This window comes from Neophocaena asiaeorientalis, unplaced genomic scaffold, assembly GCF_003031525.2.
Source record: "Neophocaena asiaeorientalis asiaeorientalis breed wild unplaced genomic scaffold, Neophocaena_asiaeorientalis_V1.1 scaffold309, whole genome shotgun sequence".
Classification (NCBI taxonomy): Eukaryota; Metazoa; Chordata; class Mammalia; order Artiodactyla; family Phocoenidae; genus Neophocaena; species Neophocaena asiaeorientalis.
In genome coordinates this window covers 348,131-373,954 of record NW_020173199.1, presented here as the reverse complement: position 1 = coordinate 373,954, position 25,824 = coordinate 348,131, and the positions used below count along the sequence as shown (strand labels likewise).

Sequence of the window (25,824 nt, the reverse complement as noted above, 5' to 3'; positions counted from 1 at the left end):
TACCTCATTTAATCTAGATGTTCATTTACAGTAAGCCCTTTTTCTAGAATTAGGCAAAATGTCAAAATAATCAGTTTAAGTATGTGCTACAGTTCTTGCCTCTAACTGGAGGTGCTAATAAACAGTGAAATCAGATAAGGTAGGTTTTTTCCAAAAATACTTCTAAAAAATTGAAATCAAAGTCAATGATGTAAAACACATATAGGAACTAAGCATGTAATATAAATCAGTGAAACAAGCCATGAGTTTGTTTTATGGTGGAATAATTCTTTTTTAGAGACATTTTATTTGCATACTTAATGTGGGAATATTTACTTACATTCATTTACTTTCTCCCTTTTGTCTGTGCTGTTTTCCCACATTGGTGGGTTTTCTCAGCTCCTCTCTAAGAAAAGCGGAGCAGCCCAGAGCCCCTTAATAAACAGCCACTGACTTGATCTCAGGGCCATGGAGACCTAAGAGGGAGATGGGGAGAGACCTCATTCCCTAGGTAAGGCAGACATCACTACTCAACTGCAACTAATTGTCACCACAGAGGGAAGACGGTAAGTCTGAAATGTTCACGTGAAATCTCCCTAGATGTTGGCAATTAAAATAGTTTGGTGGGGGCTTCCCTGGTGGCGCAGTGGTTGAGAGTCTGCCTGCCAACGCAGGGGACATGGGTTTGTGCCCCGGTCTGGGAAGATCCCACATGCCGCGGAGCGACTGGGCCCGTGAGCCATGGCCGCTGAGCCTGCGCGTCGGGAGCCTGTGCTCCGCAATGGGAGAGGCCACAACAGTGAGAGGCCCGCGTACAGCAAAAAATAAATAAAATAGTTTGGTGTCCTTGCTTATGTTTTCCTTTCATAGAACTAAAATTTTTAAAAATTAATTTGGCTAGCTACTGCATGCATATTTTAAATTCAGGCTTCTAAATACTGTGACCACATTTACTTGAAGAAAAATATTTACTTGAAGAAAAAAATTGATTAGGACAGAAACCATCACCTTTGAAAACAAGTTATGTAGTTGGTATACTCTGGAACACACAAATAAGTGCAGACATGGACTAATACTTTAAAGTTGAATACAGTGATGTTACTGCAGCCATTCATGCATCTGTCCAGTGGAGAAAATGTGGAGCTATAGGCCTGTGTTGTCACACCTTTTATAGAATTCCACATCTGCACAAGTCTTTATAATTACAGTTGTTAATATCATAAAAGAATACATCATTATTCTACCTTTTTTGCATGTTCTTTTTGTTTTCTTTGTCTTTTTAAAGCAGAGGACAAAACGTCAAACACAGTTTTGTTCAGAGATGCCCAGTTTAGTAGTTTATGCTGGTTAAAATTCCAAGGTAATTGCTTAAATGTCTTACAGAATTTGCCGTCATTTTATAGGTTTATGCTTTTCAAGACAACTGGGTAGGTACATACTTTCATATTAAGTAAAGGATTGGTTTGTTGTTTTTTTTTTTTAAGAAGATGTTGGGGTAGGAGTTTATTAATTTATTTTTGCTGTGTTGGGTCTTCGTTTCTGTGCGAGGGCTTTCTCTAGTGGCAAGCGGGGGCCACTTTTCATAGCAGTGCACGGGCCTCTCACTATCGCGGCCTCTCTTGTTGCGGAGCACAGGCTCCAGACGCGCAGGCTCAGTAGTTGTGGCTCACGGGCCTAGTTGCTCTGTGGCATGTGGGATCTTCCCAGACCAGGGCTCGAACCCGTGTCCCCTGCATTAGCAGGCAGATTCTCAACCACTGCGCCACCAGGGAAGCCCCAAGGATTGGTTTTTGATGTAATCATGTTGACTATGATTCAGATAAGCTGCATAGGTGGAGGGATTATTTGGCCGTGTTCAAAAAGCAAGGCATATATATATGCATGGTAAATAGGAGCTCAAGATTATAGCTTACTTTTCTACTGCTATGTCTTATTGAAATAAAAATGTTAAAGCATATAAGCATGATTAAGAATATTGTATTTATAAAAATAATTCCAAAGCAAAATTTAAGAAAATATAAGCACATGTAAGCTTGTCAGCCAACTGACTCCCTAAATTTTAAATCCCACCCACCTCCTTGAGATGATACTGACAGGAGATTGGGTCAGAATGGCATTAGAACCTCTTTGGGGAACATTCCCAGTTCTGATTGCTTTCGAGTGTTTGCTTCTTAAGTGAAAGATTCCCGTTCCATCTGATAACCTATCTTTGGGGGCTCATTTAGTTCTGAGTTAATAACCCTGCTGCTCATGCTCTTAGCAACTGGTCTGTGTCATTGACTTTATAAAGGCAGCGGGATGCTTTCTCAGCCTCTACTGTGTGACACATAGTAAGTGCTCAATAAATAAATAATCCTTTACTCTTTGCTTGACTAATAATAGTAAGCAATTCCCAGAGGATTTTTTAATAACCTTCTCTTTTCACTTCTTTTCCCTTCTGTTGTTACTTTCTTGCTGCATAAGAGGAATGTGTTTCTCTAGTAAGGATTTTTTTTCTCTCAAATAACAGAATATCATCTTTGAGGCTGAGGAAACAAAGTAATTTCCACTGACTTACTACTTATCAGTGGACTTACAGAATCAATTTACTTTGGTCTGACTTTAAAGGCATCTGACTCTTTCCCCAGGAACAAATTTTTAAAATACTTGTGCCAGATGCAACCTATTTAAAAAGTAAGACAAATTATTTAACCACATCTGTATCACCTTGTTAATAATGGCTTAAGTAAAAAGTTGGACTGTATGCCTCCTATATGTAATAGTGGACCCAAGGGAGAGTAGATTGCCTGAGAGTGAGGAGAGTACAGGATGGTTGAGGACGGGCACAGGGTGGCTCCCAGGAGTCTTGGGAAACTGCTGCTGGTCGGTAATATTGCCTCGGGGAGAGATGACCTCACCGGGAGGTAGCTGAGATGCGCACATAGGAAAGTGTCGTCCCCAGGCTATACATTTATTTCCCCAAAACACAACGTGGAAGCAGAGGAGCCCTGGACTTCAGGAGACTGTGGGGCTTTGACACTAGTCATCAGTATGGACCAAAGATAGGAAATCTTACCTGCCAGTCCTATGAAATAGAGATTCTGATTCAATTAGGTTGATTTTTAAAAAAAAATATTTATTTATTTTTGGCAGTGTTGGGTCTTTGTTGCTGTGCGTGGGCTTTCTCTAGTTGCGGAGAGCGGGGGCTACTCTTCGTTGCTGTGCGCGGGCTTCTCGTGGTGGCTTCTCTTGTTGTAGAGCATGGGCTCTAGGCGCATGGGCTTTAGTAGTTGTGGCTCGCGGGCTCTAGAGCACAGGCTCGGTAGTTGTGGTGCATGGGCTTAGTTGCTCCACGGCATGTGGGATCTTCCCTGACCAGGGATCAAACCTGTGTCCCCTGCATTGGCAGGCAGATTCTTATCTACTACACCACCAGGGAAGCCCCAATTAGGTTGATTTTTTTTTTTTTTTTTGCGGTACGCGGGCCTCTCACTGTTGTGGCCTCTCCCGTTGCGGAGCACAGGCTCTGGAAGCGCAGGCTCAGCCCCCATGGCTCACGGGCCTAGCTGCTCTGCGGTATGTCGGATCTTCCCAGACCCGGGCACAAACCTGTGTCCCCTGCATCGGCAGGTGGACTCTCAACCACTGTGTCACCAGGGAAGCCCAATTAGGTTGATTTTTAAAACATGACCTTTTTTTGTACACTAAAGTTTACTGCTGCAAATTTATATCAGTATGCTGAATCTGATTTCCCCGAATTTATAAATGTAATAACCTTTCTGCCAAATAGGCATATTAAGTCCCTAAAACACTGATTGGGTAACATTATTCTAAATCCCATGGGGTATCCTAAAACTATTTTTCAAACATTAATATGTTTCCAAAGAAACAGTTTTTCATGGACCTAAAGGATACCTCCGTTTGAAAAATACTGATTTCAAAGTCTTATTCTGTAAAAGGTCTTAAAATTGAAAATTCTTATCGTAAAAGAGCTTTGTGTTTATAACTGGTAACAAATTTTTAAATGTCATGAAGATAAAAAGTGCACCCTAGAAATTCTTGCACAAATCATACTAGTGGGATTGGATCTACGGTCACTATTATAATGATAGTTTCCTAAACTAGACACTAGTCATTTTGCTTCCCAAATTGACTTTCTTCTTTATGTGATTTAAAACTGGATTTTATTGTATTAAGTTGGGATGACAATGGCTCTGGAAATTATGTTCATGAGGACATACTTTGGGAATTGGGAGAGTTTGGCCTGGACAAGGGACATGATAGGGATACATGATAGCCTTTGAACTATCTGAAAACTGCCATCAAGTGGAAGAAGAATTCACCTATGCCCTCAAAAGACAGTTTGCACAAAAAGGGGATATTTCAGTAAAACAGTCTGTTAAATATGATTTTCTAACAGAACTGTTTATAAATGGCTGCTTGGGAAGGAGTAAGCTTCTCATCATTTTTTTTTCAAGCAGAGGCCAGAAAACATCTGTTAGAGATGATGACTAGGGGATTTCTCTTACCTTTTCAATTAAGATTTTTTTTCCTTTTTATCCAGGTTATTCAGTATTACATCTGAGGTTTTCAGCAATTATAAATCACACATTTAATTCTCCCCAAAGAATTGTCTTCTCTGGAAGATTACTGATGAAGCTTTTTGGAAGCTTTCAGACACTATAGTATGTAATGCCTCCTAGAGGAGCTGAAGTTCAATTTCAGATTATCCTTGAACAGGATGTAAATTTTGATCCTTACTCCTCATTATTACATTAATAGAGAACCATGTTTCCATCTGACAACATTACAAAAAAGACTAATATACTGTTCCTAATTCTCAACCTACTGTCATTAGGTTAGATTTCTAGGAAGTGAAATCTCTGAAACCATCTTTTAACTGGACCCTTCCATAGCATTTAAAGATGCTTGGTTTTAAGGATATAAATTAAGATTCTCATGGCATGTAGGAGTCCGATTAGTCCTACTTTTCATGATCCTTAGCAAGTTTAATTTAAAAACCTAATAAAATAATAATGGCAATGAACTGTGATGCCTGGGTGCCACACTGTGCCAGGGACTGTTCTAAACCTTTTACACTTATTAACCTAATCCTTGAACAACCGAGTAGGAAACCGAGGCACAGAAAGGTTTCTGATTCACCTGTATCACGCAGCTGTGTGGTAGAGCTGGTATAGAAATCTGTGTGGTCGGTTCTGGAGCTCATGCTCTTAGCCATTATGTTCTAGTGCCTCTCAAGGTTTGGGGGAAGGGGTGACTTTCAAAACGCCATGGGTCAGCACTCACACCATTTTTGGCAAGTGGTCATTCAGGATTCACTGGAGCAGTTCCATTATATATTGGGTTCTTCTACCATTGAAATCGAATCTCTCCATTTGTACTCTGTATTATATTCCCTTCTGTCCTCCAAGTATTGCTCTTCTAAGGGTTTTGTTTGTTTGATTGGTTTTGTTTTTTTTTGTTTTTTTCTGTTTTCAATCTTCAACATTCTTTAGAGTTGAAGAATGAAATAGTACTGCCACTATTTTTTTTTCCAGCATAATACTGGACTCTCCACCAGCATTTAAATGTCAAATCATCCCTGCCCGTCCTAAACAACAAAATCCTCCCTTCTGTCTGTGACCCTCTCTCATCCCCTTCTTGAGTTGCCGCCATTCTGCCCCCCATTTCTCAAGCTATTCCAGTCTAGCATTTAAGCTCATTGACCCAGTAAAACTGCTCTCACCAGTTCCCCATGACCTTTTTACTAATTTCAACCTGTTTTAGTCTTCTTAGCTTGCCTTTGGGAAGCCTGCAACTTGGCTGCCCACCCTCCCTGCACCCCTCTTTTCCCTTGGCTTTGTGACATCCTCTCGCCAGGTTTTCCTTCTTATTTCTCTGGCCCTTCCTCCCCAGTCTCTTCAGGTTTCTGTTTTACTCTGTCAAGGATTTGCTGTGCTCTCACTACAGTATTGCCCTGTTTTTTTCATCCATTTGTGTAGCTTTTTTTCCCCTCTATATGTAGGTGGCTTGCAAATTTCCAGCCCAGAGTTCTCTCCTGAGCCTCAGACCCCATATATTTAGGTGCTATAGTTGATCTCACTTGCATAGCTTACAAGGGACCTCAGCATGTACAGATGTGAACTACTGCCCCTTACCCCTTACACACAGAGAGACACACACATATGCACAATCTGCTTCAACTCCTCTGTTTGCTTTCTCAGGGAATGGTCTCACTGTCTGCCTAGCTGCCCAAAGCAGAAATCATTGTCAGACACTTCCTTTTCCCTCACTAACTCCACTTCCTCCCTGTCCCCCTCTGTCAGGTACCCTTATTTTAGTTCAGGCCACCACATGTATCCTCAATGGACTACTCTGAGAGCCGCCTAAATGGGCCCTCTGCTTCTAGTTCTGCCACCTTACACCCCCGAAGTGATCTTCCTAGAGTGTGATATTTTCACTCTTGCTGAAGTCACTGAATGTCTCCAGTTTGCCTTTAGGCTTAAGTCCAAACTCCCCCTTGACTAGGACTCACTCAGTTTTATCTTTTGCCACTTTTTTCCTCCTTAGTAAGTTCCAGTCAACTTTAAACTTAAAATCCTTTAAGTTTACTGAAAGGGTAATATATGCCCTCTCTCACTCTGGGCCTTCATGCGTATTTTTCCCTCTTCTGGAATATTTACCAATACTCCCAATGACCTGGCTAATGTCTACTAAATTTTCCAGGTCCCAGCTTCAGTGTAACTACTGTGAAATCTTTACTGACTACACCCTGCCCCCCAGCTAGACTAGGTCAGAGATCCCTAGTATATATGCTATATATATATTTGCATGTCAGGAATACAGATACATACAATATATATATAGCATGTCATGATGTTTATGAAACTTTAATTGTAGAGATGGCAGGGATTTGGTTTGTGCTGCCTACTGTTGTCTGTCTCCCCAGTAGAGGGCATAGTGCCTGGCACATAGCAGGTGTGAAATAAATATTTGTTAAGTGAGAACATACTGCCTCTTTGAACAGCACATTCTTTGAGCACCTAATTACTTAGGAGGTTCTTCTTTCAGTTGAGCAGCACCTTGTCACTTCTGTTTATTGGTTCTATTTCTGTACCCTTGGGAACACACAGGGCAATCATTAGACTATCTTTTTATTTTTTTTAAAGTTGTACCCCACTTATAGTTATTATGAAATATTGGCTATATTCCCTGTGTTGTACAGTATATCCTTGTAGTTTATTTTATATGTAGTAGTTTGTACCTGTTAATGCCCTACCCCTCCCTTGCTCTCCCCCCCATTCCCTTTACCCACTGGTAACCACTAGTTCTCTATATCTGTGAGTCTTTCTTTTTTGTTATATTTACTAGTTTGTTTTAATTTTTAGATTCTACATGTAAGTGATAACATACAGTGTTTATCTTCTCTGACTTATTTCACTGAGCATAATACCTTCCAAGTCCATCTGTGTTGTTGCAAATGGCAAAATTTCATTTTCTTTTTATTGCTGAGTAGTATTTCATCGTATATGTATTCCACATCTTTACCTATTCATCTGTTGATGGACACTTAGGTTGCTTCCTTATCTTGGCTGTTGTAAATAATGTTGCTGTGTACATTGGGGTGCGTGTATTTTTTCAACTTAGTGTTTTTGTTTTTTTCCAGATAAGTACCCAGGAGTGGAATTGCTGGGTCATATGGTACTTCTATTTTTAGTTTTAGTTTTCCACATTGGCTGCACCAATTTACATTCCCACCAGCAGTGTACAAGAGTTCCCTTTTCTTCACATCCTCGCCAACATTTGTTGTGCCCTTTTCGATGCTAGCCATTCTTTTTTTTTTTAATCTTTATTGGAGTATAATTGCTTCACAATACTGTGCTATTTTCCGTTGCACAACAAAGCAAATCAGACATATGCATACATATGTCCCCATATCCCCTCCCTCTTGAGCCTCCCTCCCATCCTCCCTATCCCACCCCTCTAGGTCATCACAAAGCACCGAGCCGATCTCCCTATGCTATGCTGCTGCTTCCCACCACCTAACTGTTTTACATTTGGTAGTGTATATATGTCGATGCCACTCTCACTTCGCCCAAGCTTCCCCCTCCCACCCCATGTCCTCAAGTCTATTCTCTATGTCTGCCTCTTTATTCCTGCCTGGCAACTAGGCTCATCAGTACCTTTTTTTTTTTTTTAATTCCATATATATGTGTTAGCACATGGTATTTGTTTTTCTCTGACTTACTTCACTCTGTATGACAGACTCTAGGTCCATCCACCTCACTACAAATAACTCAATTTCGTTCCTTTTTATGGCTAATATTCCACTGTATATATGTGCCACATCTTCTTTATGCATTCATCTGTTGATGGACACTTAGGTTGCTTTCATGTCCTGGCTATTGTAAATAGTGCTTCAATGAACATTGTGGTACACGACTCTTTTTGAATTATGGTTTTCTCAGGGTATACGCCCAGTAGTGGAATTACTGGGTCGTATGGTAGCTCTATTTTTATTTTTTTAAGGAACCTCCATACTGTTCTCCATAGTGGCTGTATCAATTTACATTCCCACCAACAGTGCAAGAGGGTTCCCTTTTCTCCACACCCTCTCTCCAGTATTTACTATTTGTAGATTTTTTGATAATGGCCATTCTGACTGGTGTGAGGTGATACCTCATTGTAGTTTTGATTTGCATTTCTCTAATAGTGATGTTGAGCACCTTTTCATGTGCCTTTGGCCATCTGTATATCTTCCTTGGTGAAATGTCTGTTTAGGTCTTCCACCCATTTTTTAACTGGATTGTTTGTTTTATTGATATTGAGCTACATGAGCTGTTTGTATATTTTGGAGATTAATCCTTTGTCTGTTGTTTCATTGGCAAATATTTTCTCCCATTCTGAGAGTTGTCTTTTTGTCTTGTTTATGAGGCTAGCCACTCTTAACAAGTGTGATATCTCATTGTGGTTTTGATTTTGATTTGCATTTCTCTGACGATTAATGATGTTGAGTGTCTTTTCATGTGCCTGTTGGCCATCTGTATGTCTTAGAAAAATGTCTGTTCAGGTTTTCTGCCCATTTTTTTAGTTTTTTTTTTTTTTAATTTATTTATTTTTGGTTGCGTTGGGTCTTTGTTGCTGTGCAGAGGCTTTCTCTAGTTGTGGCGAGTGGGGGCTACTCTTCGTTGAGGTGTGCAGGCTTCTCATCGTGCTGGCTTTTCTTGTTGTGGAGCACAGGCTCTAGGCACGTGGGCTTCAGTAGTTGTGACACTCGGGCTCAGTAGTTGTGGCTCACAGGCTCTAGAGTGCAGGCTCAGTAGTTGTGGCGCATGGGCTTAGTTGCTCCGCGGCATGTGGGATCTTCCCAGACCAGCGGTTGAACCTGTGTCTCCTGCATTGGCAGGCGGATTTGTAACCACTGTACCACCAGGGAAGTCCTGGGTTGTTTGTTTTTTTTGATGTTGTATGAGCTGTTTATACATTTTGTATGTTAATCCCTTATTGGTTATATCATTTGCAAATATTTTCTGCCGTTCAGTAGTTGTCTTTTCATTTTGTTTATGGTTTCCTTTGCTGTGCAAAAGCTTTTAAATTTAATTAGGTCCCATTTGTGTTTTTGCTTTTATTTCCTTTACTTCAGGAGACAGATACAAAAATGTATTGCTACAATTTATGTCAAAAAGCATTCTGCCTATGTTTTCTTCTAGGAGATTTATGGTTTCTGGTCTTACATTTAGCTGTGTAATACATTTTGAGTTTATTTTTGTATATGGTGTTAAAGAATGTTCTCATTTCATTCTTTTACATGTAGCTGTCTTGTTTTCCCAGCATTATTGAAGAGATCGTCTTTTCCCCATTGTATATTTTTGCCTACTTTGTCATAGATTAATTGTATAAGTGTGTGGTTTATTTCTGGGCTGCTTTGTTCCATTGCTATGTGTCTGTTTTTGTGCCAGTACTGTACTGTTTTGACTACTGTAGCTTTGTAGTATAGTCTGAAGTCAGGGATCATAATTCCTCCAGTTCTTTTCTTCTTTCTCAAGATTGTTTGGGCTCTTTGGAGTCTTTTGTGTGTCCATACAAATTTTAAAATTATTTGCTCTACTTCTGTGAAAAATGCCCTTGGTATTTTGATAGGGATTGCACTGAACCTGTAGATTGCCCCAGGTAGTATAGTCATTTTAACAATATTAATTCTTCCAACCCATGAACACAGTATATCTTTCCATCTGTTTGTGTTGTCCTTAATTTCTTTCGTCAGTGTCTTATAGATTTCCAAGTACATGTCTTAGGTAGGTTTATTCCTAGGTATTTTATTCTTTTTGATGCGATTGTAAATAAATGGTATTATTTCCTTAATTTCTCTTTCTGTTTGTTGTTAGTATATAGAAATGCAACAGATTTCTCTGTATTAATTTTGTACCCTCCAACTTTACTGAATTCATTGATGAGCTCTAGTAGTTTTTTGGTGACATCTTTAGGATTTTCTTCCTATAGTGTGATATCTGCAAACAGTGACAATTTTACTGCTTCCTTTCCAATTTGGATTTCTTTTATTTCTTTTTCTTGTCTGATTGATGTGGCTATGACTTCCAACACTGTTGAATGAAAGTGGTAAGAGTGGGCATACAAGAGTTCCTGATATTAGAGGAAATGCTTTCAGCTTTTCATTGTTGAGTATGATGTTAGCTGCAAGCTTGTCATATATGGCTTTTATTTTGTTGAGGTATGTTCCCTCTTTGCCCACTTTCTGGAGAGTTTTTATCATAAATGGATGTTGAATTTCGTCTAAAGCTTTTTCTGCATCTGTTGAGATGATCACATGGTTTTTATTCTTCAATTTGTTAATGTGGAGTATCACACTGATTGATTTGTGGATATTGAAAAATCTTTGTATCCTTGGAATAAATCCCACTTGATCATGGTATATTATCCTTTTAATTTATTGTTGGATTTGGTTCGCCAATATTTTGTTGAGGATTTTTGCATCTATGTTCATCTGTGACATTGGCCTGTAATTTCCTTTTTTTGATATTTTCATCTGGTTTTGGTATCAGGGTGATGCTGGCCTCATAGAGTGAGTTTGGAAGTGTTCCTTCCTCTGCAACGTTTTGGAATAGTTTTAGAAGGATAGGCGTTAACTCTTTTCTGAACGTTTGGTAGAATTCACCTGAGAAGTCATTTGGTCCTGGGCTTTTCTTTGTTAGGAGTTTTTTTTTTTTTTTTTTTTTTTTTTTAATATTACTGATTCAATTTCATTACTGGTAATTGGTCTGTTCATGTTTTCTGTTTCTTCCTAGTTCAGCCTTGGGAGACTGTACGTTTTTAGGAATTTGTCCATTTCTTCTAAGTTGTCCACTGTATTGGCATATAGTTGTCCTTAGTAATCTCTTATGATCCTATGTATTTCTGTGGTGTTGGTTGTAACTAATTTTTTGTTTGATTTTATTGATTTGGGCCCTCTTTTTTCTTGATGAGTCTGAGAAAGAAATTTCAATTGTTTTACCTTTTCCTAGCTCAGGTCTGGGTCACAAGGTGACTGACTGCAGAACCCCGGGGGCCCTGTGGCTAATGCTGGCTTACTGGTGGGTGGAGTCAGGGTCCAGGAGACCCCGTGCATTTGCCCACCCACTGGTCGGTAAAGCCAGCTCCTGGGGCTAGTGCTGGCCTACTGGCGGGCAGAAACAGGTCCTGGAGTCTGGATGCAGGGCCCAGGTGTCCCAGAGCTGGTGTCAGATGGCTGGGGGTTGGGGCTGGTTCCTGACACAGTTGGGTGTGGGGTCTGGGGGACCCTGAAGCTTCTGTTAGCTTGGTAGTGGGTGGGCCAGGTATGTAGAGCTGCGGTTTTCTTTTGGCTGGTGTCTGCCCTCTGGTGGATAGGGCTGGGTCCTGGGGTCTCTGGCTGGAGAGCCCTGGGGTGTCCCAGGGCTATTGCCTGTGATCTGCTGTGTAGGGCTGGGCCCTGAGCCCTGTGGTGGCAGGGCTTTGCACAGAGGGTCTTCAATCAGCCTGTCTTCCTGTGGGTGGGCCTGTGTTCCCATGCAGTTAGTTACTTGACCTGAGGCATCCCAGCACTGGCACCCACAGGCTGTTGAGTGGGGCAGGGCTGGGTCCTGAGGCTGATAAGCTAGAGGGATGGTTCCAAAATGGCACTTGCCAGCACCAGTGTCCACCTGGTAGAACAAGCTCCCCAGAATGACTGCCACCAGTGTCTGTGTCTCCAGGGGTGCTGCAGATGCCTCCTGCCTCTCTGGGAGACTTTTCAAGATCAGCAAGTAGGCCTAACCCAGGCTCCTATCAAATTACTGCTTCTGCCCTGGGTCCTGGAGCAGGTGAGGTTTTGTGTGCACTCTTAGAGAGTGGAGTTACTATTTCCTCAGCCCTCTGGGACTCCTGAAAGTAAGCCCCACTGGCCTTCAAAGTCAAATGCTCTGGGGGCTCATCTTCCCAGTCCAGGACTCCTGGGCTGGGGAGCCCAACATGGGGCTCAGACCTCTCACTCCTTTGGGAGAAACTCTGCAATTGTAATTATTCTCCCATTTGTGGGTTGCCCACCTGCAGTTATGAGACTTGTTTGTATCATGACTCCGCCCCTCCTACCCATCTCCCTGTGGTTCCTTTTTATCTTTAGTTGTATATCTTTTCTGGTAGGTTCTGTTTTTTTGCACCAATGGTTGTTCTGCAAATACTGTTTCTGTTGTGCATGTGAGAGGTGGTGAGTTCAGGATCTTTCTACTCTGCCATCTTGGCTGATCTGATTCATTAGACAGACTGTCTTCAAGTGAAGTAAGGAATGTGGTCTGGGCTTCTGTTTCACACATAGTATGGTGCCTAGAACTGAACACTCACCTCAGAGTGGAGTGGGATCATTGCTATACTTACTTGACAGGCAGTCCTTGTAAAAAAGTAGCTTGGGATCATATATGCTCTCATCCCACTGCGCGTTCATGTTGACAAACCTACATTTCTTTTTTTTTTTTAAATAAATTTATTTTTATTTTTGGCTGCATTGGGTCTTCGTTGCTGCGTGTGGGTTTTTCTCTAGTTGTGGTGAGTGGGGGCTACTCTTCAGTGCAGTGCGTGGGCTTCTCATTGCGGTGGCTTCTCTTGTTGCGGAGCACGGGCTCTAGGCGTACGGGCTTCAGTAGTTGTGGCTCGCGGGCTCAGTAGTTGTGGCACGTGGGCTGTAGAGTACAGGCTCAGTAGTTGTGGTGCACAGGCATAGTTGCTCCGTGGCATGTGGGATCTTCCCAGACCAAGGCTCGAACCTGTGTCCCCTGCATTGGCAGATGGGTTCTTAACCACTGGGCCACCAGGGAAGCCCCACATATTGGAGAACTTTTAAATTGCCTTTCTCAAGTACACTGTCTCTGACATTGCTTATATTTATTTATTTACCTAATTCTCCTCAACTCCCCCCCAAAATATTTCGTTTTTAGTGATCCATCCAAACAACGTTTTCCAAGACGCTTTAACTACTACCCTTATTTCTTTTTAAAATCTCAAAATACCTAAATAATGAATTCTGTCTGCTGAGTAAGAGCATATGAAGTGATTTATTGAACTGGTTAAGATCCATTATATACAGGTAGAAACCATCAAAATTGTACAGGGAACCATTAAGAATATTGATAAAGACAGTTTTACAGATAAAACGACAACTGGAAAATAGTTTTAACATACATAACATAATTATGAAAAAAATATAGAACACAAATTGTTCTACCAAATAGATTCCAAGGTTATTTAAAAGTCCGCTATGCAAACTTCAAGTTGAAAACTGTGTTCAATGGGGTTACATGGTTTTAAAAAAATTTAAGCATAATGTAAAAATTAAGTTGTTTTTTTCCTCGCTGCAAATGGGAGAGGAACCAAAACTTTTTACTCCAAATCTATACATTTTGAAAAATAATTTATATGTCTAGCACAAAGAAAGAAAATTGAGAATGTTTACAGTTCTGTAAACTATGCCTTTCAAGAAATGCAAACTGCATCAGTTTTAACAGTTAAAAATTGTGCAATCAGAAATAGACTGTTCCCTTTAAGGTACAATTGTACCTTCATTGGCTTTATACCTGAGCACCAAAGCTGTAGTTCTAAATGCCGTCTTGGAAAGCTATTCTGAAAATGAGTAAGAAATCAAAACTAGCCTGTTATTGTCAGGAGAATTAGGCACCAAGAAGGAGATTATCTCCTTAGAAATGCAGTATCAACAATAGAGAAGTTTCAATTAATTAAGCAGCTGACAGATCTCCTTGTGAACACAGCAAAGGAAATCCACATAGGATGATCCTCCATAAAGTCCTTTGTCTTCTACCAGGAACTGTCGGAAAACCATTTCTGGCTGTTCTCGCTGCTTTACTATCGTGAGCTAAGAAAAAAAACAAGTTAGCTGGTTATAAACATTTTCTGAATGTGGCTAAATTTTGTATCCTTCAATTTCACCAAAATTACATAATGTCCACTGTCTGAGGCCTTGGAGGATGATAGGAAAGTGCCTATTATCCAGAGTGGAGAGAGGCAATAACCCCAAAACCACAAAAACCAAGACATACAATTAATTATAAGTGGCAACAATGAAACATAAGCTGAGTGCTACGGGAAAGGCTTCACAATGTAGTGACTGTACCGAACCTTAAAGGACAGGGTGGGATTTCCTTAAGGAGGTGGGGGCCGAGCTAGCATTCCATGTGGGGACCACATACAAAAGACACAGTCCTGCCTGGTATGTAAACTAGCCCACACTTCTGAAAGGCAGTGGGAGGTAATGCCTTTGGGTTTTTGTAGGGAATGTGATCCAGTGAAGGTGTTTAAGAACAACTGGTTATGGTGCCTAGAATGCACTGGGGACATGAGGGAAACCAGACAGGAAGCAGTCGGAAGCATCTAGGTGGGAGATGATCAGGATCTGAATTAGGCAGTGTAGGTGCAAAGGAAGTGGATGAAAGAGAAAATGTAAAGTTCTTCAACCACTAAAATTAATAAATTCTTCAAAAATATTCAAAACAATTTTTACACTGCTTACATGTGGAAATGATAATATTTTGGATATACTAGGTTAATAAAATCCATTATCAAAATGGATTTTTTACATTTGAATTGTGGCTACTACCAAGTATAGAATTGCATGTGCAGCTTACATTATTGGATGGTGCTGCTCTAGAGGAAGAGGCACGTGGAGAAGAAACCCAGAAGAGGGTAGTCCGTCATGAATACTCTGAGCCCTTCTACTTACTGACTGCCTCCTTACTCACTCCTGTTTCAGGAATTCAGAGCAGATGATCAGAACGAATTTGATATCTGTTGAGCCATGAGCGTGGTTAATGGAGCCACACATGCAAATCACTGTCTCCACCTGCCTCCTGTATAATTCAGAAGAGCCAGGACATCATCTTATTTCCTTTCACGTGCGGAATCACCCAAAGGGCCTGTAGCTACTAGCTTCACGCCAGCTGCAGCAAGGAAGGTTTGTTACATATTGGCTGGGAGGGCCCAGCCCTCCCTACTGCTGCTTTATATAGGTTTTTTTTTTTTTTTTTTAATCAAGTAGAATAATGTTGTCAACATGGCTTGCTTTTTTTCTGTTATGTTATTTTGGCCAGGGCCTTAGGCTGATAAACTCTGAACCAACCCTGAACTAATAATAATATTATAACAACTGCTGCTACCATTACAAGCCAGCTGATTCCATGTGGATATGGACACGTGTGATGTCTTGGCCTGTCAGTGCCAAGCCCTGGGAGCTGACACTGGAACAGCTGTGTGGATAGTCATATTCCACTCTGACATGGGGAAAGAAACGAACCCCTTCATGGAAACATCTCCAAAGGAGTTTAAGATGTGCATCCTGGTGAGCCTGAAACCAAGGCAATTTTCTCTTTTCTTGTGTTTTTTCCACCTTTCCCCAGGTAACACTAAGACCTCTGCCATTGTCCATTACCGGCAACAGCAATGTGGGTCCAGCCTCATTGTGGGTCCAAAACCTCAACATTTTGGTTTTCATGTGGTACTCACTGTAAAACCTTCTCTGATGAATGCATCTGGCCATCATGTGAAGTGGGAAATAGAATGGGGAATGAATTTCGGCCTTGGGGGAAACTCAACTATAAGGTAAAGTAATTAATATCCTGCTCTACCATTTGAGTCTCTACAAAGTTGGACCACCCAGCACTTGTTGGTGGAAGGTCTCAGGGAATTGCATTTATAGCAGTGGGGGATATGCTGTCTTGACACGCTAGTGGTCTTCTCCTCAAGGGGATTTTCAGATGATACCCTGAAAATGTCAAGGATTTTACAAACAACAGATAAGTTTGCCACTGGTACATAAAAAAATCTGATTAAGTATTCAAGCTAAAATTATTTTATTACACAATTGCTTATTTTATTTATATAATAAATAAAATATTTTATTTATATAATATAAATTTAATATAAATCTATATAAATAAAAAATTATATAAATTATATAAGTAAAAATTTTATATAAATAAAATAAATATTTTATTTATGTAATATTTTATTTACATATCATATTTGGAGCTTACCCCAGATATTTTAATAACCAAAGCTGACATGACCTTGATAAGGGGTTACTGGAGCAGGTGGGAGAAAGCAGAGGAGAGGAAAGGGTTTTTTTTCCCCCTGGAAGGAGGGGCTACTGAGCACAAGGATGATCCCCATGTTTAGTCTGGCCTCTTCTCTGCAAATGGGGTCAACTGTGGAGATGCAGTTGCTGCTGCTGGGACAAAGGTGGATCATCCTTGCTGTGCATTCTGATGAGTACCAGCGGTCTTCAATTTGTGTTTCATAAGACCCTAAGATTTCATTACATGTCTCCAGGGTGTCCAGAGAGTGAAGAACATGTTTATTTTGAACCTTCTCTGCCATCTCTAGGTCCTGTCCTAAAACTGAACCCAAGTAGTGATGTAAAAACAGTTCTGGAAAGGTTGTCCTTTCCAGAGATTATAGAGATTATAAAGCTCTATATTAGTTCAAATTTCCTAAGTTCTACCCAAAGTTGATGTTTGCATGCGTGAGTATCAATGGTAAAGAATGTTGACATAAACTGATATCACATTTATGTTTCAGGGGAAAAACAGCCCCATAATACCCTGGTTCCTGTAGAGGCCTGCCTTCAGGTGAGTGTCCTGTACCTCTGCAGGAAGTAGTACAGTAATAGACCACTGTCACCTGTACATTCCAAACTCCAGGAGATTCTAATATTGAGCTTGAGAAGGAAGACAGAGGCGAGTACATGGGATTTAGCGACAAGGCATAATTTTCCTGAGATACAGACATTTTAAACTCTTCCTCAAACTCAATTTTGAGTCCTTAGAAGGACTAGAATAGCAAAATTTTTCAGAGATAATAAATCAAAAATTGTAAAGTCCAAATATAACAAATGTTCTGAGTAATTTTAAGCACTGACAGAAAAATCATTTCAAAGCCTGTTAATATTATCAGTTGTTTCTAAGTTAATACTTCGTAAGATGACCCATGGTTAACCCATGGTGATAGCTGTTTATCTTTATATGTTTGTGATTGACAAGTAGGTAGATATACTTGGAGGTTAATGTGAGTTTTCTATCAAAAAATCATGTTATAAAAATATAGGACATGCATTTTAGAAGTTTATAAGGAAATTTTTTTAAAAAGACTTGAAAAAGGAAAAAAATAAAATCTCATTCTTACCTTCATTGAATATGGCCGCTTTTGTTGGATAATACCCATTATCATTCTGAGTGTTTGTGAGTATGGGTTTCCCAGCTCAGGCAATAATGTCTAAATTTAAGAAATTCAAGTTTAAGTTTCAGTACAATTTCTGACATTTAGATAGAAGCAGAATGAGATTACTAGAATGTTAAAGTTAAAAAACATCTTTCTAAACCATATACTGAACGCTTGGCTTAGTTCATTTACCTAAAAACCAAAAATATGAAAAAAATGTACTAAAAATTATTCATACGTATCAGCATGCATTTCCACCAATGAACTCTCTTTTGAAAATAAAAATCCTTCCCTGGAACTTGACACATGTATATCACTGAAATGACACAAAGGGTGTTGTTTTTTTTACAAAGGATGTCTTTAATCCCTTTGCAAGATGGATATTTCAAGGCTATGTTGTGTGAGAAAAGGACACACTTTATTCCTTCGGCGGATCAGTTGCAGGACCCTGAGGCATTACCCCATTTGGAAAATGCTATCCAAATACCACTGTTCCAACATTAAAATAAACCACCAAATGTGATTTCTCAAAGGGAACGTGGCCTCTTAGATTTCCCTGAAATCTGGTTCATGGTGAACAAAAGGTAACTACCCAGCTGCATGTGGCCCCTGGGGGATGTGAAAGATCTGGACTTAGATTTCCTCCATTAAGACAGTAAAATGCTAATGCTTACTTCTAAGCAAGAAGACACCAAGAGCTAATAGATCATCTTTGAGTTAAGTTAGCCATTGAAAAAGTGAATTAGAACATTTTACCACAAAGTCACAGGTCTCAGGAAAAGATCATGGCCAATATTTTTCATAGGAGTTGTTAAAAAAAAAAAAAAGCAGGAAATTCATTACTTATATTCCCATTCCACTCCCTCTGTGTATTCTTTGACATTAAGACTATTAAGATCTTTTAATTTAAAAAAAACACATAAAATAAGTATACTTCATATGTATGTCTCAAAGTGCCAACTGCCTCTAAAAAGAAAGCAACATTTAAGGATTTGTATATTACTACAAAACAAAAATATACTTACTATATCTGTGTTGACATGTGCAAAAGATGGCACGTTAAATATTCCTTGGATGAGTTCTGGTGGGCTACTTACTCCCAACCATAAGAACATGTTCAGACCATTAGCCAATAGGAATATTCCTTCTTCTGAAAGACGGCTCTCAGAGCAACGAATAGCAGCAGGTAATGTTGTACTCTTGACATCTAATGTGTGCTATGCAGGCAAAGGCAAGAGAGTTAGAAACTCCCTCTTTCTTCCCTTCCTTCCTTCCTCTCTTTCCCCCTCCCTCCCTTCCTCCTTTCTTCCCTTCCTTCCAGTACATATTTAATGAGTTCCTACTCTCTACTAGTCCTATCTACTACTATCCTACTAGTCATTAGACAATAATCCCTGCCTTGTACAGCTAACCATTTTCTGGAGGGAAGAAGAGACAACAAATAATCTAAGTTAAATATATAGAAATTTAGGTGGTGTTAAGAGTTATGAAGAAAAGGAGCAGGAAAGTGGGATAGGGCACGTCCATGGTGGCAGTGGTAGTAGTGTTACAGTTTTAAATAGGGGAGCCCAGGAAGGCTTGTTGAAAAGACAACTTTTGAGTAAAGACCTGAGGGCATGAGTGGAGGGCCATGGGGATATCTGGGGAAGAGCATTCAGATGGAGGGAACAGCTGGTGCAGAGGTCCTGAGGCAAGAGCTTATCTGGGATGTTCAAGGATCAGCAAGGAGGCCAGTGTGGCTGGAGTGGAGTGAGAAAGGGGAGAGTAATAAGATGAGTCAGACAGAAGAGTAGCACAGGCAGCACTGGGCCAGGGCAGTAAGAACTTCGGCTTTTACTGAAATGCGAAATCCTGGAGTGTTCTGAGTAGCGGAGGGACGTGAACTGACAATTATTTTAACAGGATCACTCTAACTTCTGTGCCAAAAACAGACTGGAGGGGCAAGCAAGGAGGCTTGTTAGGAGGGATTGCTGTGGTCCACAGGAGAGGTGATTATGCTTGAGTCTGGGTGGTGACATATAGGGGTGAAAAGTGGTCAGCCTCTGGATAATCTTGGAAAGGAAAGCTGACATGTTTGCTGATGGATGAGATGGGGTGGATGAGGAAGAAAGCAGCCGTGGGTGACTGCAGGATGCTGGTCCTGAAGAACTGGAAGGAGGGAGGGGTGATAAGTGGAGATGGGGAAGACTGTAGGAGAAGCAGGCGTGGGAGGCCCAGTCAGGACTCAGTTTAAGATGCCTGTTAACACGCTCACGGAGAGATGCTCGGGAGGCTACAGGCACAGACACGTCCACGGTTCAGGGCAGCGGTACTGCTGGAGATAGGAACTTGGGAATCATCAGTATAGAAATGTTGCTGAGAGCATAGGTAAGACCCCCAAGGGATTAAGTGTAGATAGACAGGAGAAGCTTCCCTGGACTGAGCTCCGGGGTACTTGAACAGGGAAAACAGGGTAAACTAACGAAGCAGGAGAGAAACTGGGACAAACCAAGTAAAGAGGGTGTTTCCAGAGGGAGAAAACTGTGTCAGATGCTGTGGACAAGTCAGAAAAGAGAAGGACTGTCCACTGGATTTAGCAAGGCGATTTTAGTGGAGTGGTGATGTTCATGTCCCTACGAGTTCTAGTTTCTCTGGCACATAGTTGATAATCCAATTTTATATGAAAATCAATTGTTAACAGTTTACATCTAACATTCATATTGACTGAAAGAATCAATAGCTTTTTATTTCCAACTTAATTTAACTCTAATTGCACTGAGAGCCTGGGTATGAGTTGGATACAGGAGTTAGAAATAAGCCATCAGCCTTCCCCCCTTTTATCCCTCAATTATAACTTGTTAGGTCTCAGGGGAAGGAGTCTAGTCAGGGAGTACAAGGGCATTCACGACATCAAGGATTACCTTTAAATAAGTAGAATACATTGCCAAGTAAAAACTCTGAGGACAAGGACAGTTCCTTCCGTGTACAGTGTAGGTAGCCTCAAATACATGCTGATTTGTAAACCCCTGACAGCATTTGCTCCAGACTAATCATAGCCATTCTGATTAAATGTGGTGACTTAGACATTCATATACTGTCAAAAAACAGGTAACGTGTGTGCACGTGAAATCCCGTATACACACGTATCGGTTGCCTTTCATGCCGTAAGGCTGGATTTCTTCAACAACTTGTCGACTCACTTTTCAACCTGCCTATTCCACTGAAGATTACCAGTTTGGGAATGAGGAAGGAAAAGCAGTCATCTGAAGGATTCCGTGAAGAACTCCTCAGATCCGCCCACCACCCACATGGGCCCCGAGCGCAGGTTGAAGCGCACGCGCAGCTCGCCCAGAGCCCCGGCTCTCAGGCCCACACTACGCGTTGTGAAGCCATACGTGACTCGGAAGTTTCTTGTTAAGAACGAAATATTTCAGACACAACATACAGGAAATGGCAAAATAGGATTCCCTTCCAGACTCCTCTAGGAAATGAGCCAGCGCAGTGTGCTTACTATTGGCCGAAGCTGTGGGTAGAAGAAGAGCTGAGAGTCGGCCACACCCATGGTCATGACCAGCTGCCTCTGGTAGGCCCGCTCATCCGTTGAGATCTCTGGTCTGCTGAGCAGCACACAGTTTTTTAACAAACAGTTCATGTACACTGGCAGTACTTTCATGGAATCTGGTAAGATAAGCTGGAAGAGAGAGACATTAGTTTCAGATGCTTGGTCTTTACCGAAAATCAACACCTGCAGCACTTTACCTGTAAAACAGAAAGGTTTGCTGTTGAGATTGTGGAGAGGATTAAATGGTAACCCACGTAAAGCACCTAGAGCACAGAAACTGGCACAGAGTAGGTACTGAGAGCGCGGCAGGTGGTTTTATTTTCTCTAGTGCTCTAGCAGCCTGGTGTAGTGCTTACCAGCACAGCTCACGGCCGGCAGTGCCGTCCCAGCGCTGCCTCTCACCTGCTGTGTGACACTGAGCAAATTCCTTACCCTCTCTTTCCCCCGGTTTTCTCTTCTAAAAAAGGAATAATAGCCCCTCTACTTCATGATCACGGGGTTGTTACGAGGATTAAATTATTTCTAATTTGTGAAGCACTTACAATAGTGTCGAACAGATAGTATCATATACATGTTTATTAAATAAAGTGAAATAAAAGTTATTTCCTAATCTGTATTACCAGCTTCTATCTCTTGAGTTCAAGAACAGCATTTCCAACTGTCCACGAGATATCTCTTCCTCTGTGCTCTTCATGCATCTGTTAGTCATAGACTCATCAGACATGGAATGAGTGCCACCACGTCACAGGTTCTATCAAAGTATCAAGGATCTACAGAGGAATGAGGCATAGTCCACATGCAAGATGTCTAATGTCTACTGGGGATGATATACATATAAAAGATGAACCATAATAAGGAAATTGCAATACCATATGCAGAAAACAAAACAGGAAGTGCTTCATGAATTTATTAGCTGCGTAACTACTGTATGCTAACGAAAACTCGAACTCCTACAATTCCACAAACGTACAAACATGTTCTTCCTGTTATGGTTCCTATTTTAGATACTAGAACTACCAGATGAACCCTAATTTCACTTTTTCTTTACCTTCAATTAGTACATGAATTCTTTCTATTCTACATTTATAATCCACCTGTACCTTCCTCTCCATCCTCTCTTTGGCTCATGTGACCTCATTCTGACTTCATTCTAACCGCCTCAAAGTGCATACCATAAAGTGACGCTCCAAATAGTAACACAATTAAACAGTTCTAGAAACACAACTTGATGGATAAAAAAACTACAAATAATTTGTAATTTGTAAAATTACAAGTAATTTCCCTGTGTGTTTAACCTTCTTCCCAACTCAATTTTATAAATATGGCTAAGAATCAAGATCGAATGATCTGAGTGTCACTTCCTTCCATTTAACAGGTCAATGGACAATGAAATATCCAAAAAAAAAAAAAGTATATATAGAAGATAATGATAATCTGCAAATAGAAATATCTGGTCTATAAATTCATGATTTCTTTTTAGCTTTCTATCTTAATGATGAAAAAGAATATATACTTTTCAGAATCCACACCAAAAAGGAAATTTCCCTCAGGGCTCTGTAAGGATTTATTCCTCAACTTAAATCTCTTTATCACAGGTCTCTTCTCATGATCTATTAAGTAAGGAATGTGTAAACAGAACTTATTTCACTGGTTCAGGAAAACATATTTCAGAACAATCCTACTTTGTAGTTAGTTTTCCCTCTCAACTTTTATCTCCTTTCAAAGAACCAAAGACAGTTAGATAAATTTATGTTTCCTCATATGAGGAAAAGCTCTTCTTGTAATTTGCTCTCTAGCATAAATTTTTTTTTTTTTTTAGGTTGAGGAATAATCACTGCTCAACATTATATTAGTTTCAGGTATATATCGTGATAATTCATGTTTGTATATACTGTGAAATGGTGACCACAATAAATCAAGTTAATATCACTGTACAAAATTACAGAATCTTTTCTTGTAATGGGAACTGTTAACACCTGCTCTCTTAGCAACTATCAAATATGCAGTTCAGTGTTATTATCTACAGTCCCCATGCTGTCATTACTTCCCCAGGACTTATTTATGTTATAACTGGAAGTCTGTACCTTTTGAGCCCCTTCACCGATTTTGCCCACCCTACACCCCCCACCCCCCAGGCCTCTGGCAATCACCATTCTGATTTCAGTATCTGTGAGCTTGGTTTCTGTTTGTTTTTTAGATTCTACATACAAATGAGATCATATGGTATTTGTCTTTCTTTGTCTGACTTCTTTCACTTATTTAGCGTAAAGTATTTTTATTTGACAACGTATGGTACTGGAATATGTTTTCAGCCAAGGAAAATTAGGATTAAAAAAAAAAAAAAGAAAAAAAATTATTATCCAAAGGTATAGGACACAGATCATGGTCATATTCCAGAGCCATGTGGCTCCAATACTATTTCAGGGCTAATTACCAGTTAGGCATCTTAGATGTTATGGATTAAGAATGTTCTTAGATTCCCATAGAGAAGCATATATGTACAGTTTTTTAATATCGTCTTGCAGTTCACTGGTTGCTGCTCATTAATCAGGTCATATTAAGACAGTTTAGAAATTTGTCGTCCTGAAAACCACAAAGAGGCCCATGATGACACTATCAGGACTAAAAAATCTGATTAGAGGAGACTGGATTATAGAGGGCAGGGGGAAGAGAACAGAGGAGGTAAGAAGGAAATTTTATTATAAAGAAGAAAAATGGAGTTAGAGTGAAAGAAAACAAGAGAGACAGTCTTAGTGTTTTTGAGGTGGGGAAGAAAATGTGGCAACAGATCGGCAATTAAAACCTTTCCCCACCTCCTTGATCCTCTCCATAAATAATGAAATTATTCTCAGGGAGAAAAAGTGTGAGTGAGGAAGGAGTGGAAATTCATGAATCCACAGTTTAATTGAATTTGGAGAATTCTCCGCTTTGGGTTTTGAAGTAACAGATGTGGTAATGAAAAAAACTATTACTTTGCAGTTAAGGTCATGTGACTTGCCTTTTAAAGTCAGTGTACTCTCATATGATGTAATATATTTAAGTTCAGAACAGTAAGTTGTTAGAATTAATGAAAAAGAATCTACATTGCTTATGTAAACTTAAAAATTTGTTTTAATGTTGTTTTTAATTCTATGTCTTAACCCAGCATCTATCCTGTGACCCCCACCCCCCCAAGGTGGATGTCTCCTTAAATTTTACACCTTAAGCACCTCTTCTGCATCAACCTAGTCCTGGCCCTGGCAATTCAGTAAAAGCATATCTCCTGAGGTCCAGTATCATATAATCCAAGTATATAGGTCCTTAACAGTCTTGCTTTGATCAAGGAAACTGGGCTCTATAGTAAAACAGTGGAATTCCTTTACGAATTTCTCCATGGAAATTATTTCTTGCACGTGAACTATGGAAAACGACCAAATTTGAAGTTACATTCTCTGAGGAGAACCTTAAGTCCAGCCATTCTGTTTTTAAATAATGGTATATTTTAATATATTATCTTTATTAACAGTTTTATAATCTCTACATTTTCCCCACTCCATGATGGATAATCCTAGGTTAAAGGTGCACTTGAAATGTGCTAATGGAGAAAGAAAAATCTCCAAAAGAACAGGAATCATCTTTATCAATTTTTTCAGAAAAAAAACTGTCGTCATAATGTTGTTACTCCAGAAACAATTCAACTGCAAACAGATGATCTAGTATTAGAGTCAAATCTTTTAACTTTAAACCAGCAGCAACCGACCAGTTTCATTTCTTCCCTTAATAGGCAACAGATCTTTGACTTAAGGTCTCTGAATCCAGTTGTTTTAACATGAGCAAATAAACTTCCTGAGAGGACACTAACTGTACCTGTTCTTCTTCAACAATCCTTCCGAAGTATGAGACACTCCAGAGACAGACTATGGAAACACTCCATGTTTCCAGAGCTCCAAAACAAGTAGTAAAACTGGGGAGTAAAGTGGTCTTGGTTGGACTATATCCAGGTGCACCTGGGGGGCTTTGTATAAAGTAAACACATGTGCTCTGAAACAGGACTGATACTGGAATTTACTGGAGTGGCAAGTCCTCTGAATAATAAAGAGAACTGACTTACACAGATTTAAGAGTTGCTTTTGTGATTATCAACAGGAGATGAAAGAATGGATGGCTACTCTAATCTCTCCGGACAGCACAGAAAGGAATTTTTGTGAGAAGTCCAAGCTAATAACTACGTTTGTTTTAATTTCCTTCTTTACCCAGATTATGAATTTGGCCCCCAGATGTATCTGCACTATCGCTGCTGCTGAAGGGTTGCTTTGGGTGGGGTTTCAGATGTCACTGTCCACAAGGAATTAACCAGAAAGTTTTCCCATCTGTTGCTTATTGCCTTCTCTTTAATCCAAATTCTATGCTCAGATATTCAATACATAACTATGAAAAATGGCATCTAGCTTTGATGGGGAAGAATATGAAAAAGAAAACAGATGCAAAAATAAATGTGGACAAGAGGTTCTACCTTTTCTTTTTGCTTTTTTTTGTGTTTTGTTTTCACAAGAGTCAGGTTTATTTAAAGGATCTAAAATTTCAAATTACTAGATGAGAGAGACAATTTTTTCAAA

General features: G+C 40.0%; 1 protein-coding gene and 1 long non-coding RNA gene across 4 annotated transcripts in view; one reads left to right on the top strand and one right to left on the bottom strand.

Moving 5' to 3' along the window:
* Positions 1-200: 200 nt before the first annotated feature.
* Positions 201-25,820, top strand: LOC112399500 (uncharacterized). 2 transcript variants are annotated; one of them, XR_003003240.1, is made up of 5 exons: positions 201-545; positions 15,227-15,427; positions 15,870-16,071; positions 17,050-17,099; positions 24,993-25,820. It is a non-coding gene; the product is annotated as an uncharacterized LOC112399500 (long non-coding RNA). The 2 variants fall into 2 exon arrangements; XR_003003239.1 differs by having other exon boundaries at positions 15,227-16,071.
* The window catches only part of SEC24D (SEC24 homolog D, COPII component), a 109,925-nt gene continuing 97,599 nt past the window's right edge, over positions 13,499-25,824 (bottom strand). Inside the window, exons 20-23 of one of the 2 annotated variants that reach the window (XM_024744703.1) lie at positions 21,179-21,358; positions 18,714-18,905; positions 17,653-17,742; positions 13,499-14,332 (exon numbers count right to left, since the gene is read on the bottom strand). In XM_024744703.1, the coding sequence (XP_024600471.1) occupies positions 14,192-14,332; positions 17,653-17,742; positions 18,714-18,905; positions 21,179-21,358 (603 nt within the window). In that variant the 3' untranslated portion in view covers positions 13,499-14,191. The remainder of the gene's footprint in view (positions 14,333-17,652; positions 17,743-18,713; positions 18,906-21,178; positions 21,359-25,824) is intronic. The other variant, XM_024744704.1, reaches the window with a different exon arrangement.